The 20,843-nt window shown below is 38.5% G+C and overlaps 1 protein-coding gene across 5 annotated transcripts in view; it reads right to left on the minus strand.

The window, feature by feature from the left end:
• TRPM6 (transient receptor potential cation channel subfamily M member 6) overlaps positions 1–20,843 on the minus strand; it is a 146,985-nt gene that overhangs the window by 61,604 nt on the left and 64,538 nt on the right. For 4 of the 5 annotated variants that reach the window (XR_010659516.1, XM_065908140.1, XM_065908139.1 and 1 more), the window contains 10 exons: positions 18,397–18,568; positions 15,795–15,963; positions 14,394–14,517; positions 12,007–12,079; positions 11,788–11,888; positions 8,614–8,748; positions 7,566–7,619; positions 5,615–5,755; positions 3,305–3,439; positions 1,155–1,435 (listed from right to left, as the gene is read on the minus strand). Coding sequence is in view for 4 of the 5 variants with exons in the window: in XM_065908140.1 (XP_065764212.1) it covers positions 1,155–1,435; positions 3,305–3,439; positions 5,615–5,755; positions 7,566–7,619; positions 8,614–8,748; positions 11,788–11,888; positions 12,007–12,079; positions 14,394–14,517; positions 15,795–15,963; positions 18,397–18,568 (1,385 nt within the window). In the remaining variant the exon portion in view is untranslated. Of the gene's footprint in view, positions 1–1,154; positions 1,436–3,304; positions 3,440–5,614; positions 5,756–7,565; positions 7,620–8,613; positions 8,749–11,787; positions 11,889–12,006; positions 12,080–14,393; positions 14,518–15,790; positions 15,964–18,396; positions 18,569–20,843 lie in introns of those variants that run through there. The other variant, XM_065908141.1, reaches the window with a different exon arrangement.

The following is a 20,843-nucleotide window of genomic DNA, read 5'->3' on the forward strand; positions in this document are numbered from 1 at the left end:
CGGCAAGCATAAAGGCAGGCCGGAGTCCCAGAAACGTTCAAAAAGGTTACATATGAGACTCAGAAAAGACCAGGAGAAAAGAGCAAACAGTAAAATGCAGAAGCTACTTTAAAAGGGACTGCAGCTCAGAAAATGGATTGTTCTCCCTTTTTTGAAGGAACAGACCTAGAGGGTTTCCACCGAGAGTCCCTGAGCTACTCCTGAGAAATGACTCCACACCACAAAACAAGCTATGTACGGCTCCCTGATAGGTCCTAATGAAGAATTCTTGCCAGAAAAAAACTATTCAAAGTCAAACTAGCATTTAAGGAAAAACTGTGGAAACCCCTCACTCCTATATATTTTTTTTAAGATTTTACAAAATACACAGGTGACTTAAGAAGCTAGACCTGTGGACACCCCCAGGTGATCTTCTGGGAGGTTGTTTTCTCTAAAACATAGACACTGTCATTCTCTGAAATTTTTTTAAATAAAAATTATAAATTAGTTTCTATTAACTAACTCTAGTTTCTCTTCTTTCCCTACTACCATCATGCATTAGTAAATTAAAAAAACCAAAACATTCCTAACTTTTCTATCTTCCATCATCACTCTCTGGCATTTAATATATAATATATTTACCTGTTTTCCTGTCTGAGAGGTCCTTAAAGTAAACAGCAATTTTTAACATAACTTAGTATCAAAGAGTTTGATAGTCGGGAGGGATTTCCAAAATCGTTCATTGGACATTTTATAGTTTAAAGTGCCAGGACTTCCCTGGCAGCCCAGTGGTTAAGAATCCAAAATTCCACTGCAGGAGGCACAGGTTCTGTCCCTGGTTGAGAAACTAAGATCCCACATGCCATGTGGTGAGGCCAAAAAGAATTTTTAAATAAAAAAAAAAAAAAGAAACTAAATTCCCACACTCTAGGCAAGTCATTTGATGATTAGTAAAGAGCTGGCCCCAGAACAAGAACCCAAGTCTCCTGAACTAAGGGCCACCTCTCTTTCCTTTAGTCCTTAAAATATCTCAAGACCCTTATCTATGGAAGAGTCCATGAAACGCACCGCTGTAAGTCCACACCTCTTACAAGTTCTAGGGTGAGGAAGATAAACGTTTCTAACCATTCTAAGAAGTGTCGATGTTAAGTATGAGGTGAAGGGAGAACTCCTACTTTGAGTAATTTTTCAGTTCTTCGGAGGCATCATCCACCATGTTGCTCTCCTTGGCTTCCCGGGCCATTGCTCGGTAGAGGATGCAAGCAATCACTGCCTTGACCGTGGCCTCCTCACCATGCTGCCAGAAGAACATGGCCATCTTCTGCCTTTTCATGAGCACAGCCCACACCAGCAGGTCATTATAAGGATAAATAAAGCCAGTAGAATCAGGGTCATCTGATATATTTTGTTCTTCTTTTGACTTCTTCCTTGATTTATGAAGGGCTACAGACTTTTCCTGTTAGAATATAAAATAGGAATGGGTGTCCAAATACTCAGATGTATGATGTTCGACCTGACAAAAGACAATGAGCATCTCAGAAATATTTGTAAAATCACTGAAAAAGGATGGAAATAATAGTAGAACTTTATAACTTTTGTGACCCTATGAACTGTAGCCAGTCAGGTTCCTCTGTCCATGGGATTTCCCAGGCAGGACTACTGGAGTGTGTTGCCATTTCCTTCTCCAGGGGATCTTCCTGACCCAGGGATCGAACCCAGGTCTCCTGCATTGGCAGGTGGATTCTTTACCACTGAGCCACCAGGGAAGTCCTATAAAATAGGAATGGGTGTCCAAATACTCAGATGCATGATGTTTTTACCTGATAAAAGACACTGAGCATCTTAGAAATATTTTTAAAATCACTGAAAAAAGGATGGAAATAATAGAAGAACTTTACAAATCAGAAACCAAAACTTTGACCTTTTATTCATCTATTTCTTGTATCTAATAGTTTCAGGGTCCCTAGGCTAAGATACCTTCAGTCCACTTAAGTTAACACAGCTTAAAACTTAACACAGCTTAACACAATATAAAACAACTTAACACAACTTAAAACTCTATACCTTTAGAAAAATCACTAACTATACAACAGTTTTCAATTTCTCAAGAAAATGGGCTGAAATTACAAATGAGAACTATAAAAAAAAAAAAAAAAAAAAACCCTCTAACCTTACCTTACAAAGAGATCCACTGTTTTCCTCTTAGTAAAATGACACTAGTGTTGCCATCATTCTTACAAATAGATTGGTTTTAATTCTGATCTCCTTTATTCTGGCTATATTTCCTTAGTGATGGTAATAGGTAATAATGAAATACCATTTTCTACCTGGTTAAACCCACCCTTTACAACTCATCTCAAAAACCATTCTCTAAAGCCCCACAGTCTTCTATATCACTCTGCATGTATCTCTAGTTCAATGCTCATCACACTGCACTGAGGTTACTTCTTGGGGAGGGCGGGACCATTTCTTAGTCATCATTATATCTTCTCCAGCCCACCTGCATCTCAAATTCAACCAAGAGCCCAAAATAATGCCTGGGAAATTATAAGATTCAACAATTATTCTTTTTTAATTAAAGGAGATCAGAGCAAAAATTGTAATAAGCTTCTTCTATTTCTATAAGTAGAGGGAATTTGTGTTCATTGATTATGACCAACAGTAATTTTATGATATAACTTTTCATTCTAAGAGCCTTAAAAAGCAAGCCTCTTTCAGCCAACATAAGAACCATTTCTGTGGAAACTCTTGAACAAAAGCATTCATGCCCAGAGCAAAGTGGGACTAAGGTAGTGCAGGGAAGAGGGGCCCCACTCTGCTCACACACACACACATTCACAAATACATTATCACTACCATGCCGTAACATTAGGCTAAAATTAATTTCAAAAAAACTTCAAAGGGGCAAAAAGAAGATACAAGAGGACAGTGTAAGAGAAAAGCAAAGGAGGAGGTAACAGTCACCTCTCTAATTAGCCTTAGGGAAAGGAGGATGAAGGTGTAAAGGTGATTTTTTTAGTACCATTCCATGGACTGCCTTCCTGAGTCATCATCTGGACATGGCAGAGGTGGGAACAAGGAAGGCAGCCTGAGGTGCCAGCCCAGGAGATCATTTAGTTCCCCATCCTGGGCATTTGCTCGTCATTGTTAGAGAGCAGCTGTTTCATGTACCATCTTAGACTTGGACCATCTTAGTACCATTGTACCATTACAGTTCCCATAAATGGCCCTCTGTCTGTATTCCCCATTCTTGAATTTAAAATGATGAAAAGATCTCAGTCTTCAAGGACAATTTTCTTCTCAAATCTAAAAAAGTAAGCGGTACCTTGACTTGGTAAGGTTGGGCAGTTCTGATGAACTGGGAATGCAGTGTGCTCTCTGTAGACTCCTTCCTATTTCCTGAGCGGCATCTTCGGTGAAGAGCAGGCTGGGACAGGCTTTGAGTGAGAGCAGTCATTTGCTGGCATGTGTTATTTTATTTTTAAAACAAAATAAAAAGGGAAAAAGATGATTATGGTAACAATGGAAGTGGTGACAATCTTCTGTTTCTAGACAACAATAAAACCAAATATAATATTGCATCCTACCAAATATCCAATGGTTCTGTCTCTCTTCCAAGGTTAGTAATTAATTACTCATCCAACCAGAGCCTCCCATGACCCCTTCTTATTAAGCACACTCTTATTTCCTAACATCTTAAAGAACATGCTTTTTTTGTTCCCTATTATATATCTGCATTCCTTCTCTATGTGGAAATTCCATTAGAATCAACAGATGTTCTATACCTGGAACAAGTTCAAAACAGGCAATAAAGATTCACAGGTCTGATAAGAAAAAGTTCCCATTCACAAGCAGCTCCAAGGTTAAGCTTAAGTTAGAAAGCTATGAAATGTCTCCAGGTGTTACATAATATCACTACTGGAGTGGAATTCCAATGGCTAGATCCAATAATAACATAATTAATGGCTTGTCCGTATGAAGCTCTCAGGCTTCCCAAGTGGCACTAGTTTGTAACTGCTACAATCTAATTTACTAGGAAACACAATAAACTCTATACTTCTTCACTAGAAAATAGTTAGAGAAATGGGCAATTTCCTACCCATTTCTAGAAAGGGCATTAGAGGAACCTGCCAGCAAGCTTCCCACTGGACTGCACCAATATCACAGTCAGTCCTCTATCTGCCCCTGGTAGCCTCACAGCAAGGCTTATTTTGTTTAAATGAAGGAGCTGATACCTCAAGTGTATCCTTATGTCTGTGAAATTCCAATAAAGGACATTTTCTCTGGGAGAACTGGGTTTCTTTCTGTTTTGCTTCCTCATCTAAAGCCAAGTTGGGTTTTCACTTCCCTCCATTCTTTTTAAATAAAGATCAAAAGGAGCTTGATAGTCTAGACTTTCCATGTGATCTTTCCAGCATCATCCCTCACAACCATCTGGCGTTGTCCAGCGACCAAGGCCTCCTGGTCACTGCAAAACCATACCTGATGCTCACAGCACTGAGCCCTGTATTGTCCCTGCTCTTCTTTCAAACAAAAATGCCCCAAACTATCTTTTCTAACACTTACATTATTCCCCAAGAACTAGCTCTTCAAGCTAGAATCACTCTCATCTCTAGGCTTCTGAGTATACTAGTCGCCTCACTTCCACTGCCCTCCCTTCACTCTTGCCTACCTTAGATCTACCACCATTCTTAACTGAAACGTCGTTTCCTCAGAGATGTTCTCTGATTTCCCCATCTAAATCACTCTTTCATTACACGCTTTTCTTTCCTCCAAATGTATAGAACAATTAAAATATACTTATTAATTAACAAAAGAACTAAGCTCTTCAATTTACTAATCTGGAAAGGCAATTTTAAGAAACGAGCAATATTTTCTCTACTAACCAACTACCAACTTTAATTCTGGTGCTTCCCTGGTGGCTCAGAGAGTAAAGAATCTGCCTGCAATGCAGGAGACCCAGGAGATCCAGGAAGCTCCCCTGGGGAAGGAAATGGCAACCCACTCCAGTATTCTTGCCTGGAGAATTCCATGGATAGAAGAGACTAGTGGATTACAGTTCATAGGGCTGCAAAGAATCAGATATGGCTGAGCGACTAACACCTCCACTTTCACACTTTCAAAACTATAATGGAAAATAAAGTGTATATAGCACATATATTTACATGGTACACTCTACACACATCTTCCAGTATAACCCCTACACACGTTCCGAGTTTGTCATCTCCAGGCTATGTCCTATTATGAGTTTATAGATGCAATCCTATTAAGCTTTCCACTTGTGTATTTTCAAAAGAAAGATGAGGAAAGAACTAGTCATCTCTCCCTCTAAACTTTCTCACCACATACTTCTATGTCAATTTTATTTTAGCACATTTTATATCCTGTTTTGTATTGTGGCTAGTTATTCATGTCTGTTTTCTCTAAGAGTTTCTAAACTGCAAGTCTACATCCATCCAGGCCAGCAGGCTAGCACTTAGCACAGTAATTTACATGGAGCAAATATTCAATAATTGTCAATAAGCAGAATGTCCATTTGGAAAACTTCCCAAGCCATTTTTCTAAAAGTATAACTCCTAGAAATCATCAGTTCTACAAGGGTACTTTTCAATTATGCTACCTTATGTTATGCTACCTTATGTTTTCTGTAGAGGTTGTTGTAGAGGGCTCTGAAATTTTTTCTAGTGTAGCTGCTGCGATATGCTCCACCGATAAGGTATTCTATTACCAATCCAATGTCAATCAGCGTTATCCTATAGCCTGAGAGAAGGGTATGCTGCAACAAAAACACGTAACAAATTATAACTGTCTGTTCTCTTTGTCTCTCTTTTGTCATGTAACTAGGACATAACCAAAAAGGGAAACTCATATTCTTTAACCCTAGAACAATGCTTAGACTCACAAAAGAAGTGAGAGCCCCCGAGTTATCACTAGCAACAAAACAATAACAAAATCAATTTATGAATTAATACAACCAGCTGCTGTTACAATCTGCTTGTTCAAATGGGAAAAATTGCTTAGCCTTAATATGTTTTTAGTTTCACAGAATGTCTGCTTATAAGAGCACATTGACTCTCTTTTCCTCTCTTTCTCATGCATACACACACTTTCAGAATAAAATACATTTAAAGACAGCATAAAAGATTTTTTTAACTGGCAATGGCAGAACTACTACAACAGAAGTATAATCACTGGAGAAGACACTGGAGAATCCAAAATAAACATTAGGTTACAATCTTAAGCCTCTCTATTGAAATGGCTGTAACATCACACACAAAACAAGAAAATGAAAGGAAGTAAAACAAATGAAGTAAGGAACATGAAATGGTGAAACAAAATGAGATATCAAAACACGAGGCTGTGCCAAGACAAAGGTTATGGTTAGTAGGAGCCCTGAGCAGCAGGTTTTCAAATACATGGTATTAGCCTAAACAAAATTATTTTGACCCCTTAAAACCCACCTTAGTGCCTCTTCTGAACTGCCAAGCATACACAGTATACTTTTAAAGGCACACAATGATGAATAAGATCCTTGAAATGAACAGTCTGTGAATAACATTCCCAAAGCTTTGAATAAGAAATAAGGTTATGTATGTAAATAAATATAAATAATTTAATTTCTTTTTCACATTCATAATTTACTTTTGTAAGGAACACACAAAATGCTTTCATTTTTCGACTAGTTTAAAAGCATATCTAACTATTTCATTCTTTTTTCTTCAGTTTAGAAGAAAACTGTGATAGAATCAGAGTTTAAGGAAATAATCTAAGGAAAATTATTTTGACCCAGCATAAATCAATGCAAACTAAATTTACATCAGCATGGACACTTTTGCTCATTACTGATTTGCCAACTAAATATCTTCCTCCACAGTCCCTTCACCCTGGTTCTCTCACCAAGTCAGCATAATCAGAAAGCCCACACTCTCCCCACTAATATATTAGACTTTAGAATTAAGGCAAAAAAAAGTCTGTTAAAGTCAGAAAGTTTTAGTAACTAATGGGAGGTCAGAGATGATTTTAAGTCTGACTTAACTCAGGGTGAAATGAGAACTGCATGAGTAAAATATAAGCAAAGATGGGACTAGTGATCGGTCCTGGTTCCCTAGAACAACACATAGACTCACAAAAGAAGTGAGAGCCCCTGAATTATCAGTAATAGCCAAAACAAGAACAAAACAACAGAAATCACATGCTAGTCCTTCAGTAAAGATAACACAACCAGAAAGTTTCATTTTCAACAGGTATTATTATCATCATTGGCAATATTGTTATATCATGTTAAGTTGAAATTCTGCCTGGAAGTTTCTATGTCTATAATTCATGTTTTATAAGAGGAAATAATTATTTGCTCATGCCACTAACTTGGTGGGTCAAATCTTTTGAAACACAAAGTAAATTACAGGAAAAATTCTGAGTGTGGTTTCGTTAAAACTGTTCAGAGTCACAGCTGTTCAGCATCAAAAAGGATAGGTAATTCACTAGAAAATCCAACACTATGTTTTACAAAGCAAAATTTGGCAACACTTCACCACAAAGCTAAGACAACACAAGAAGAAATTTGCACACCTTCATAATTAGGTTACCTGTTTTACATCTTGGACAAGATGATGCAAGAGCATATTGGTTGGTCCTTGTTTCTGTAATAAAGAAAAAAGGAAGAATTTTAATTACCATGTATTGGGGAGAAATAAAATACCTTTATTTCAGAATGTATAAATAATCCAGAACACTGAAAATTTTCCTCAACACCTTTAGTAATGAAGCTTAAGCCAAATTAATTCTAAGGAAGGTATTTCCCAAGAGAAGACGTAATTAGACTGAAATATTTTTCAGCTCACAATGTATATACCTAGGTAGTAAGGAAAGCCTTAATTAACCTTGTGACAAGAGGCAGAAACAAATTTTTAAAATGTGTAACATTCATTCAAGTTACTGAGGGATTCAACAAAGAATATAAGTACTTTCTTCACAGAATTTTTACAACCTAATATAAGAGTGTGTTACTTACACTAAAAAAAACCCAACAATATGAAGAGTATATTCAGAACAATGGCAAATACTCTGTATTATTATGAAGTGATTTGGAGTGATCTATGGAGTGAACAAGAAGATCTATAGAGATCAAAAGACCATGGTGTGATCAAGAAGACAGGGCTTTAAAGAAAGGGTAAGATCCAAAGGCAAGGAAGAACACCTCAGGAAGGGTGCTTGACTTGAGTACTCATGTCTTTTTATAAGGAGTAAGCCAGTCTAGTTTCAATAAAAGGTTTGTACAGGAAAATTGTAGGAACAAAATTTTAACAGTGTCCCTAGATTGAAGTGCTCTATTACTCAATACAAGCAATTTGTTCTTATTCCCATCTTTGGCTTTAATTATGGGGTTACCATATCCTATTTTTGAAATTAGTTTATGCTTCTATTCTGTATAATTTTTAAAGTGAGAAATCCAGAAATGGTCCTAGGATTTGCTAAGAATGTTTCTTCTTTGCTTGAAAAGTCTGTCTCTTTATAAGCTATCTTTGTACATAAGCACTGAAGGAAACTTGAACATTCAAGATACAGCTGAAGCTAAGTGTGGCTGATTAATAAGTAATCTTAAGGCAGTAACTGATAAATTGTTCCAATACTCACTGTATTATAGAGCTCTTCCAGTCGAGAGATAGTAAGAAAGCGATGGAGGTTCACTCCATATTCTATTAAGAGTTTCACAAAATCAACTCGATCCATCACCAAGGCATCTAACATTGCTTGTTCCAGAGAGCCAGGCTTCAGAGGGGAGAGATAAAAAAGAGATACAGAAACAATTAAGAAAGCAGAAATAACTAAAGAGTTACATGTATTTGAACTCAAAACTATACAGACAAAAATTATCATAAAACACAATCTTACTAAGAAATGTTCAGGACCTAACTGAGGAAATAACAAAAAGTAAACCAAAGGCCTAAAAGACCTTTTGAATAAATGTGTTCTTGGATGAAAAGACTGACTATGGTAAAGATCTCAATGTTTCCCGAATTAATGTTTAAAGTTAATACAATTCTAATAAAAATCCAAGGTCTCTTCTTTTCTTTCTTTCTTTTCCTTCTTTTTTTTTTTTTTTTTTTTTGGTAACCTGGCATGTTCCCTTTTAAACTATACCTGATTTCTGAGTATAATGGCAAATTAAACATGCATTTACTTTTAATACCACCTAAAACTTCACTAAAATTATAGCAAAGGGTTTCAGGGAAAAAAACAGAATCCACAAGAACAAGGAGGTCAAAAGTGAAATATTTCAGAAGTTGGAAAGCAGATGGCCAAATGGTAATTGACTTAGCAGTTCCCAGGAAACCAGAAAAGAAGTCCCCAGAAACTGGAAAAAGAGCGAAGAACCAAACAATCTATGCAATAGAATTTTGGCAGCATAAATTGCTAACACTGGGACCTTTTTCACTCATCTTCCCCTACTGACTTCCCTAACAATAACAACAAGGCTTATACCTTCTAAGCAGGAGACTGGAGGATTTCTTTCTGATAGTGATGAATGCAAGAGAAAAATATATGAATATGCTAGCACTGCAAGTCTCCCAACAAATGGCAGCCAGATCACCCTATTGTGAAGCTCAAATCTACAGGCTTGGAATTTCTAATGATCTTCGTCTACTCTTAAAAAAGAGTACAGGCCAAACAGACCAAAAAACATCAACTAGGAAGAATCAGGCAATAAAGGAAGAAGAAAACTTCAAAAGAACGATCATAAATAGCCTCCAAAAAAAACAAAAGAAAATATATACAGGATGCTACTTTTAAAAAGACAACAAATTTACCCTTAGAAATTAATAACATGCTACCAGAAACAAGGTGGCACTAGTTGTAAAGAATCTGCCTGCCAACGCAGAAGATGCAAGAGACACAGGTTCGACCCCGGGGTGGGGCAGATTCCCTAGCGAATGGCAACCCACTCCAGTATTCTTGCCTACAGAATTCCATGGACAGAGGAAACTGGCAAACTACAGTTCATGGAGCCACAAAGCATCAGACTCAACTAAGCAACCTGAGCACAGAAGCACCAGAAATAAAAAGCTACATACAAGACATGGAAAATTAAACTTCAAGGAATATATCAAAGAAAAGATATAGAAGAGAAGAGGAAAAGATAAGATTAGAGGAGGAGTCCATAGATCTAACTTATAAATGATAAAATTCCTGAAAGAAAGCAGAGCAAACAGGAGAGGAAGCTCCCCAGAATGGAAACCCGTAAGTGCCAAGTTGAAAGCAAGTGTCCACTGTAATGGATATAAAGTTATAACAACACACACACATCCTGGTGAAATCTCAGGACATTGAAACCCAGGAAGATTTCTTTTTAAGCCCAGAGAAGAAAGAAATGGTCACAAAGGGTCAAAAAACAGAAAGATTTTTTACTTCTCAACAGTCACTGCTGGGTGCTAGAAGCTAAGCATTCAAAATTCACTGGGAAAATTAGTCTCATCTTGAACTAAAATATATCCAAACATATGAGGCCTCAATATTTTTATCTCCCATATTCCCTTTCTCAGAAAAGATCAAATAAAGGAGTAAACCAAGAAAGAACAAAACAGGGGATACAGAAGACGGGTGTTCTAACCAAGGAGGGCATCTCCAAGATGATGAAGAATGACAGCTCAGCACCACGAACAGCAGGCAACCAGTCCAGACAGCAGCAGTGAGGGCCACAGACAGAAGGGTTAAGAGGTCCTAAAATTAATTAGAGGGACTTCTCTGGTGGGCCAATGGCCAAGACTCCTTGCTCCCAATGCAGGGGGCCCAGATTCAACCCCTGCTCAGGGAACTAGATCCCATATGCCACAACTAAGAAACTGCATGCCTCAACTAAAGTTCCCACATGCTGCAAATAAGACCCAGTGCAGCCAAATAAATAAATACAATTTTTTAAAGTTTAAAAAAATAATAACTCGGAGAACTCAAACCAGGGCTCTGTAACAATCTAGAGGGGTGGGAAAGGATAGGAGGTAGGAGGGAAGTTCAACAGAGAGGGGACATACACACATAATTCATATGTACATGAATTAAACTAATTCATGTTGATGTACAGAAGAAATGAAACCAATATTGTAAAGCGATTATCCTTCAGTTAAAAATAAATTTAAAAAAAACAAAGTTTAATAAAATAAATTATTAAAAGGAATCAGAAAACAACAATATGACTTATTATTTAAAGATATGGAGATTTATAAATGTCAGAGCAGACCAAAAATTTTCAGTTTTGGGGTCTTGTGGTTTGCAGGGTAGAGAATTACTATATTTTTGGTAGCTTTTTAGTGCCATTTGACATTTTAAACAATGTGCATGAATTAGTTAAACCCCAAAATAACAGACCTGTGGTATGGTCACAGCTATAATTTTTTTAAATGAAATGTTAATAGTGATTAGCATTAGCACTATGGATAATCTTTCTGTTTTTCTGTTTTCACTAATTTCTACTGTGAGTACACATTATATTTGAAGGCAAAAAAATAAGATAAACTTTAAGTTTTAAATAACAGTATAAAAATCTGCCCATTCAAAAAGTGAATAAAAAACCCTTTCATCTGCCTTTCCCCCGTCTTGTGTCAACTTCAATTAGGCTGCAGATTCATAGAAAAAACTGTTTTCAAGAAGGCAAAGTAGACAAAAGAAATGTCTTAGTGATCATGTGTACCCAGCATCAGAGATGCTACCCACCTCCCCGAAACAACCTATCTTTCCTCCAGTTTTCCCTTTGGTCCCTCCCTAACAAACCAACGCACAACACGTTTCTTCAAAATAACTTCATTTGCATTATACCTTCCAATGTTGTCCATAAATTAGGATATGTTTCTTGGCAATGTCCATTCTGTCCCAAGCCATTGCCAGATTCAATTGTTCTGATGCCGATAAATTCGTGCCTAGGGTAAAAGAAAGGGATCACATATTCTATCTACAATATCAGCATAAAAAGCACAAAGTGCCAAGAGTGTGAAAAGAGGGAAGGAAGAAAAAGTATAACCTTATTGAGACACTCACCCTTTAGCAAAGCTGTTAGGATTGCTAAATCAAGGTCCTGTGACTCCTCAGAATCAGCATCAAAGATGGTAATCTGTAACAGTTGAAAAACAGAAACCCATACATTTTGAGAACTAGCAAAGAAATGATTTCAAAAATTTGCTTTCGCACTAATGAATTAAGTGAAACATTCTTCATTAATGTCAAAAATCACACAGTTTAAAAAATTCTTTTTTTCACTAATAAGAGGGAAAACTTTTCAGTAGGGTAATGCAGTTGTGCACACGCAAGGGGTGAAAAATAACTGAAAAATTCCAAGTATCTCAGAGGAAACATGCATGAAAGAACATTACACCATTAACTTACTATTCATATGCTATAATGGAAACCCAGTGTCAATTCCTCATGTAAAGCAAACTATTCCTCATTTTGAAAGGATACAAAGTGAGAGCCTCCTAGTCACCTAGCTTTAGAAATGAAGGCTTTTGCTTCTCAATGAGAAATGAATATTCAAGGCCTTGTCATAAGATAAATTAGGCAGCTGTAACACACCCAGAGAGCAGGTACAATGAATGGATAGCACAGAAAACCTGCACAATGTCAAAGTCTCCAGTGCACCCTGGCATGTGACTCATTTTTTTTTAACACAAATAAGGACATTTTTATGATTATAATAGGCCTTCTCGTGTTAACGAATGTATCTCAATCTTTCCAAATGAAAATATATAGTAGAGGGAGCTGTTCAACAGTCAAGAGCCAACAAGACTGGCAAGATCCAGTCTGAGATATGCCACTAACTAGTCAGTCTTGGGTAAATATTATAAAGCCACTGCATCTTGGGTTCCTCACCCACAAGAAGAGAGGAGCTCACTAACTAATCTCTGAGGTCTCATAAAGACAGAAAAACTATGCTTCTACAATTCACACTAAGAGCCTCTCTACCTGACAGCCCCTCCATGTCCATGACTAAAATCAACCCTCAACTGTATAGGAGTTCAGGACCTAATTTCACTCACGTGTAAACCCTTAGCTGGCTCCTCTGGTTTCTTCTTGATTATTACACCACTCCCTGGTTACTCTCCTTGATGACAGGAAGAGGCAAGTATAAGGGAGATCCCTTTAACATGTCCTTTTCTTTACCTACTGACATTGTGGGGAGTATAAAATGTGGTAGATCATACACAAGATTTCAACCCTGAGCCCCAATTTCAGTTCTACTATTTCATAACTGCATGACTCTGGGCGAACAACTTAAAGTCTCTAGTCTTCAGTTCATTATCTCTGAAACTGAAATAAGCAATCACTGCCATACTGAACTCACCCATGGGGATATTTCATGTAAAAAAAAAAATTATTGGGAAAAGAAAAACATATATTGAAAGCGCACTGCTAACTGTAGACATAGTTGCTGTTTTTGCTATTATTAGGTGAGCTAAAATCCCAAAGGGCTTTCACATCTGTTTAGCCATGTCTAGTCTAGACTGAACTTGCTTGACTGGTTTTTTGAGGCCAAGTGCTTTAATATTACCAAAGTCTTGTATAATTTGGTCCACCCTTCAAATTCTGGAAAGATCACTGTGAATCATGACATATTTGCATATCTAATGTAACTGTCAGCTATCTATCATCCAAGTCACTCATAAAAATTTTGATCAAAATGTCCTAAAAGATTAAAATCTCCTGAATTTGTATCATGTTCATAGTTCATAGTTTGTGGCCTCCATCTCCCAAATGAGAGTATATTCTCAGATTTTCAGTACCCAGTGTATCCCCAGTGATTCCTGCAGGATATACTGAGGATTCTGAGAAAACACCATCTAAGCCAGCAACCTTGAGTTTATTTAAGACAGGAAGCTGTTCTTTACCCTCTGAAAATATTCACATGTACACTATTTAAATATGTACAGTATGTAAATATTCACATTTACACTAAATTCAATCACTTTCCTGTAATACTGTTATATTATCTAAGTTCTTTTTCCCAGGTACCATTAGGAATCTGAAGCATGGTTCCAGAGAAGGAGGGAACAAAAAATCAAGTTAAAAGTCAAATTCTGTAGCACTATATACAACCAAGTTAGAAATGAAAAAAAATTGTGAAAATAAATGTCACAATTGTTGAACATTCACTAGTGCTCATGCGTAGCAGCTCAGTCATATCTGATTCTTTGTGACCCCATGGACTGTAGCCCATCAGGCTCCTTCGTCCACAGGATTCTCCAAGCAAGAATACTGGAGTGGGCTGCCATGCACTCCTCCAGGGGATCTTCCCAGCCCAGGGATTGAACCCAAGTCTCCTGTGTCTCTGGCACTGCAGGCAGATTCTTTAGCTCTAAGCCATCAGGAAAGCCCCTTGTTGAACATTAGCACTTTTTAAGTTGGTCAAGTCATCAACTCATCATACTCACAGAATCCCTGTGCACCATACACTCCATCAGAATTTGGAAAAGGTGCTTGGACTGCTTAAGACTAAAGTTGAAGGTGTTCTGCATCATGCAGATGATCTCCTCCTTCACCTGAGGACGCAGGGTCCTGGGAGAGAGAGAAATGGCCGTGACTTGACACAATCGAGAGAGGGAACAAGCCAAAAACATCAGCACAAGTATAACATCACTGTGTCTGTCCACGTGATGGAGGTGTCTGTGGACATCTGTGTCAAGAGACGAATGAATGGGAGGAGGCATGAGGAGAAGGCTGAACGTTAAAACAAGGATGGACTCCTAGGCCATGCTTCTGCAAAGACAGCACTTGGGGCAGGTTTTTGAGCTGACAGAAATCTAAGGGACTGTGAATCTCCAGAAATTATGGGTGTGGTATCCTTAAAGAATCTGACACTCCAAATCGTGTAAGAATCGCTTGTCTAGGGTAACTTTAGGAAAGAGAGAGGTATAACTGAAGAGGAAGAGAGTAGAGGGTGGAAGTGGGACTGAAAGGGGAGAGAAACTGTAAGGGAAGAGTCATCAGAAAACAGTTAGAGCTTAAAGTAAACGACTGTTTTTTAAGCAAATGAGTGGGGTCAACATTTCAGTTCCTAGGCCCTGTATTTCCTCATGCGGCAGAAATACCGTGCTTTTGAAATTGGAAGAATCACACTGGGTTTAGCGATGGCTTAAAGGAAAACTCCCATCTTGATTAAAACCTCAACTAAGTACAACATAGGGCTTCCCTGGTGGCTCAGAGGGTAAAGCGTCTGTCTACAATGCGGGAGACCAGAGTTCGATCCCTGGGTCGGGAAGATCCCCCGGAGAAGGAAATGGCAACCCACTCCGGTACTCTTGCCTGGAAAATCCAATGGACGGAGAAGCATGTAGGCTACAGTCATTGGTAAGCTACAGTCTATGGTAGGCTACAGTCTATGGGGTCACAAAAAGTCAGACAAGACTGAGTGACTTCACTTTCACTTTTCAAGTACAACATATGCTACAAAAATATCAGGATGTCGATTTCTCTAATTTCTGCTATATTTACTAATAGCAATTGAATTCAAAAGTGACCACCACAGTGGTCTTCTCCTTCACTCCCCCTGGAAATGCTTTTTCCCTAAGTTCAGACAAGGTTCAAAGTCCTTTGTAGATGCAAGCCATTCTACAGCTAAAGAAATAGCAACTTGCATCACTGGAGGACATTTTGGTGTTGCTTTAATAAATACAAAAAATCACTGAAAAATGAATTCCAGTCTCAACCCATCCTCCAAGATATCCAGAGAATTCCGGTCCCTATCCTCTAAGGATATCCATCCCACATGAGGGCAGAGCTTAGGAAGAAGAACGAGTCAGCAGAGTTGTAGAAATGAAGACTCCACAACTCACCCTTCGTCTGCCAAGTGCTTGTGGGTGAAGGCCAGGAGGTCAGCAGCCCTGCCTGTGCCTTCGCACACCACGACGGGGTCTTTGTCCTTCACAGTCTCCCACACTGAGAGGATGACATTGGGGCCACCTTCCACCACCAGCCCCACCACGGGCACGCCTTGTCCAGAGCCTGTTTCGGATGACAAACAGCATCAAAGCGTTAAAAGGAACGCTACCCGCAATTCGCAGTGCCAATTCCCAGACACAAGTCTTTCAATTGCCGTGTATATTCCTTACTGGAACTAGCCATTCTCTTCTTTGACTCAGGTTTACTTAGTTCAAGGCCAAGTCAGAAACTTGGACTTTAAATGAAAGTAGCCACAAATATGGTTAAAGTATTTTCTCCAAATTAAAAAGGTATCTAAAAGGCTTTCGGTAATTATAAAATAATAATAAGTAGTAGTCTTCAAGAAATTAACTTTTTATTGTGGAACTTTTCAAACATATGTCAAAGAAAACAGAATGATATAATGGATCCCAATGTATCCATCACTCACCTCAAAAAAATGATCAAGCTGTTGACAATTCAATCAACTGTTAATAGTGGTTATTTCTAAGAGCAGAATGGGATGGGTAAACCTCAAAGACTTTTATATTTCAACATATTCCATTTTTCACTAGTTGACTTTCTTGTCAGGCTACATATTGCTTTATTAAAGTAAGGACGACAAAGAAAGGAAAGAGTGTGGAGTCATTCTTTTTAAAGATATTAAGCAAACAAAAGTTACAGATTGATATGTCCAGTATGATCCTATTTAAAACCCTATTTAAAATTTTAAAACCATATATATAGGTATATATTTTATATATACATATGCACATACCTATATGTACAACATGTTTTTATATTTACATAAATAACCAGAAAACTCTGAGATGATATATATTAAATTATTAATAGTGAAGGGCGGGGAAGATTGGGGGAAATGTTGACTGTTTATAGGCTTCTTGTTTAACTTTTACATCACACGTGTATTGATATATTTAATATTTAAATCAATTTTTTTTTCCCAAAAGAAGGAAAACTGGCGGGCAACACCAGGCCCACACCTGAGCAATGGAGGACTTCACTCTGGGCTCCATGTTCTGCGGCGCCCTCCTCTGGCCAAGTCCTTCCCCTCACAGCGAGGAGTCTACAAGGTCAAGGTTCCAGGGAAGCCTGGGCTCCCTGTCCTACACTGGACTGTACTAGACCCCAAAATTCTTGCTTCCAGGGGCTGCTTGAGCCTCTGCCCCAGGGATGTACTTGTCAAAGCAAGAGGATTTGGGGGGAGTAGGGCTTGGACATATAGATTGGGGTGTCTAGGTGACAACGTCTATGTCAGGCCCAGACATTATGAAATTGAGCCAAAGGTAGGAAGAGAAGCAGACAGTGACCTGTAAACCAGGGACCAAGGTGCTGGTTCTGCTTCACCTCCATGATTTGGCTTTGTACTTCTCAGAATCCAGGACTCTGACCTCAAACCTGGCCTTCCAGCTATATATGCAAAGGTAAAAGGATTAAACATTATTTTTATTATGTTTTTAATCTTGCTATTTGTGTTTGTTAGCTTGATTTAAAACTTTTAAATATTTAAACAAACAGTATGTGGGGTTTCCATGTGCAGCTTGTCCTGACTCCACAAATGATAGGAGTGGGCCTCTTGGCCCATTGTTTTAATATTTTACTTCCTTTCCTTTTCTACATAATTCCACCTACTTACTACTTTCTCACTGTCACTAAAAATCAGACCTAAGATGTGCTAATTGATAGGCATAATCTTCTAGTAACATCATCTCATAAAAACTAAATTCAAATTCTAGGTTTTTATTTGGAGAAGGAAGAGATAGCCTTCCATATCAGAAGGGATATGTTCTTCTGAAATCGTACAGATGAAAAAGTTAACAATGGCTATTTTTGGTAGTAAGATTACAGAGGGCTATGCCTTCCTTCTATGTTTTCTTTCTTTATCTGAATATAAGAGTATATAACACTATTATCATCAGAAAAAGAAATCAGTAAGGATATTTTGCAGGAGAGAGGAAAATAATTCAATTTCAGTTAGGTACATCTTTCCTGAAGCAATAACTAATCTCCACAAAAATAAATATATTTATTATTGTTTTCTACAAAAAGAATCTTACTGATGCGACTAATTAAATTTGTTATAAAAGGAAAACAACTGTGAAGTTCTTGCTTATAAATCTCATGAGAGAGCTGACTCTACTCCTGGCTCCCAGTTTAGGCAAGAATACAACATTATAGCTCCAGACGAAAACCTCCTAGGATAGGCATCCCAGGAAAGGGCGCGCTTCTCCAAGACTTGGATTATGAAGACATGCAGAGTCACCCAATCCTATGCTTTCCATCCACAGAGACCTACAGCACAGCAACTGACATTGGCCACGTTTCACATGGATGAACCCAAGGATTTCTACAGGCTTTATGAGTCAGCCTTTTTTTTGGCTAAATGCTCTCTCTCAGTATCAAGGGTTTACCAAGGACTACCAGAAGCCCAGTTGGACCTCTCCGCAGCAGTGCCCCTGGACGGGACCTGTCAGCTGAGCCCCCGTGGGTACTCACAACTGTGTATCTTCTGCAGAGACAGGTACTTTTCCAGGTTCCTCCTCAGCTTCATCTCATTGCCATACTTCCCCACAGTACCGTCATCAGACAGGATAAAGTGGGAGTGCATGCAGTTGAGTGTTGTGAGCTTGCTGAGGGGGTTTCCCAGAGTCTGGTACAGGCACACCACCTGCAAGATAGTGAGAACAGGGTCAGCGTTCCTTCCTGGCCCCACTGCTCCAAAGGCCTGTTTGTGCACTACAGAGTTCCGGTCCATGCCAGAAAGTACTGCTAGCTACTAAGAGCAGTGCCTCTCAGGTTATCTGCAGTGAAGACTCAATCTGAGTTCCTTGACTTTTTATTTTTCTCTGGATGGGTATGCAGTGCATGACTAGTCTGCAGCTTGTGCTACATTAGACTCGTGACCCAAGTTAACGACACTCGCGCACACAGCAACATGAGAACACTTACTTGTGCTTGGAGTCACAGCACTGTTACATTGCTAAAAATGCTGCCAAATATTTATTTTCAATTTCTCTACTTACTTTGTCTCAGATCATTGAAAAAACAGTTCAAGGATCTGCACTGATACACAGAACACATCAGTATTCAGAAGCTATGCCTTTAAATAGATCTATTTCAGAATAATATTTGGACACTGATTTATATTTCTAGTATTCCTAATGAAGTGAAGAGTAAATGGAGATGTATTCACATTCAATATAAATTACCCAGATCCATGGAATTCACCAGGCAAGAATACTAGAGAGGGTTGCCGTTCCCTTCTCCAGGAGATCTTCCCAAGCCAGGGATCAAACCTGGGTCTCCTGCATTGCAGGCAGATTCTTTACCATCTGAGCTACCAGTGAAGCCCCTTATTAATATTTACTGATTCTTCCATAAGCTACTCCAATTCTTATTTGTTTCTAGGGAGGAAAGCACAGTACAGTCATTTGGAATCCATGGGGGGTTAGTTCCGGGACTACTCAGGGATACTACAGTCCACGGATGCTCAGATCTCTCATATAAAACGGCATAATACAGTCGGCTTTCATATCCCCTGGATCCGTGGTTGGTTGAATCCTGGGGATCCAGTGTTGACTGACTCTTCAGATGCAGAATCCACAAACAGGGAGGGGCAACTGTGTTCAGAGTCTAAGAGTTCAAGTTTAAGGCCAGACTCTTCTACTTTTTAATTTTAAATCTGGGTAATACCCACCTCCTTTCTCAGGCTCATTTTCCTCATGTGTAAGTGATACTAACAATTCCTATAGTAGAGAGTTGCTGTGAGGTGTTAAAGAAATAATGGATGTAAAAAGTACCATAAATGTCAAAACATTAGTCTTTAAAAGTTACCTTTACAATTCCTAAGCATGACACTGAGGCTAGAAGCCAAAAACAAAATGATTGATAGATTTAGCACATTTTTTAATATATGGAAAGATTTCATAAATAATACAAATTAAAATCTGGGAAATGCAGCATACATAGTAAACAAAAATGCTAAAATGAATTATAAAAAGGTCTTTCAACATTTTTAACAGTGCGTAAAAGTGTCCAGAAACCACATGAAAAGATGTTGAACCTCATTAGTAATCAGAGAAATGTACTTAAGAACAACTAGGTATTGATTTACACCTATCAGAAAAGCAATGTTTTCTAAAAAGCCAGAATATCTTCTGAAGCCAGGAATGGTACAGAAAAATGGGCATCCTCATACCCTGTTGTTAGGAATGGAAATTATTACCATCTTTCTGGAAGGCAATGAGGCACTTTTTTTTTTTCAAGATATAGTTGTTTTGTGTTTTTAGTTTTTATGGGAGTACAGTAGCTTTAGAATGTTGGGCTAGTTTCTGCCATACAGCAAGTGAATCAGCTATATACACATATTCCCTCTTCTTTAGCTCGCCTTCCCTTTCAGGTCACTACAGAGCAATGAGTAGAGTTCCCTGTGCTATCCAGCAGTTTCTCACCAGTTATCTATTTTATATATAGCGCGTGCTAAGTCGCTAAGTCTGACTCTGCGACACTATGGGCTGTAGCCTGCTAGGCTCCCCTGTTCATAGGGATTTTCCAGGCAAGAATACTGGAGTGGTTTGCCATTTCCTCCTCCAGGGGATCTTCCCAACCCAAGGATTGAACCCCTGTCTGTCTTCTGCATTGATTGGCAGGGAGGTTCTCTATCTCTAGTGCCACCTGGGAAGCCACGGATGAGAGTTGGGAAAGCTATTAGAATTATCCAGGGGATTAGGTTTGAGGCATAAGCAGAGGTCATTTCAGGGTTAGTGCAGGGTTTTGGGCCTAAGCAACTGCAGGGTGAGATTGTCACTTTCTAAGACGGTAAGAGAGGCAGCATGAAGTCAGGAGTTGGTTTGGGGCATATTACACTTAAGACATCTACAGGTATCCAGGTATAAGGCTAAGCTGGCAAGTGGATATATGTTTATTTTCTTTTGCTGTTAAAG

Source organism: Muntiacus reevesi, chromosome 17 (assembly GCF_963930625.1).
Source record: "Muntiacus reevesi chromosome 17, mMunRee1.1, whole genome shotgun sequence".
Classification (NCBI taxonomy): Eukaryota; Metazoa; Chordata; class Mammalia; order Artiodactyla; family Cervidae; genus Muntiacus; species Muntiacus reevesi.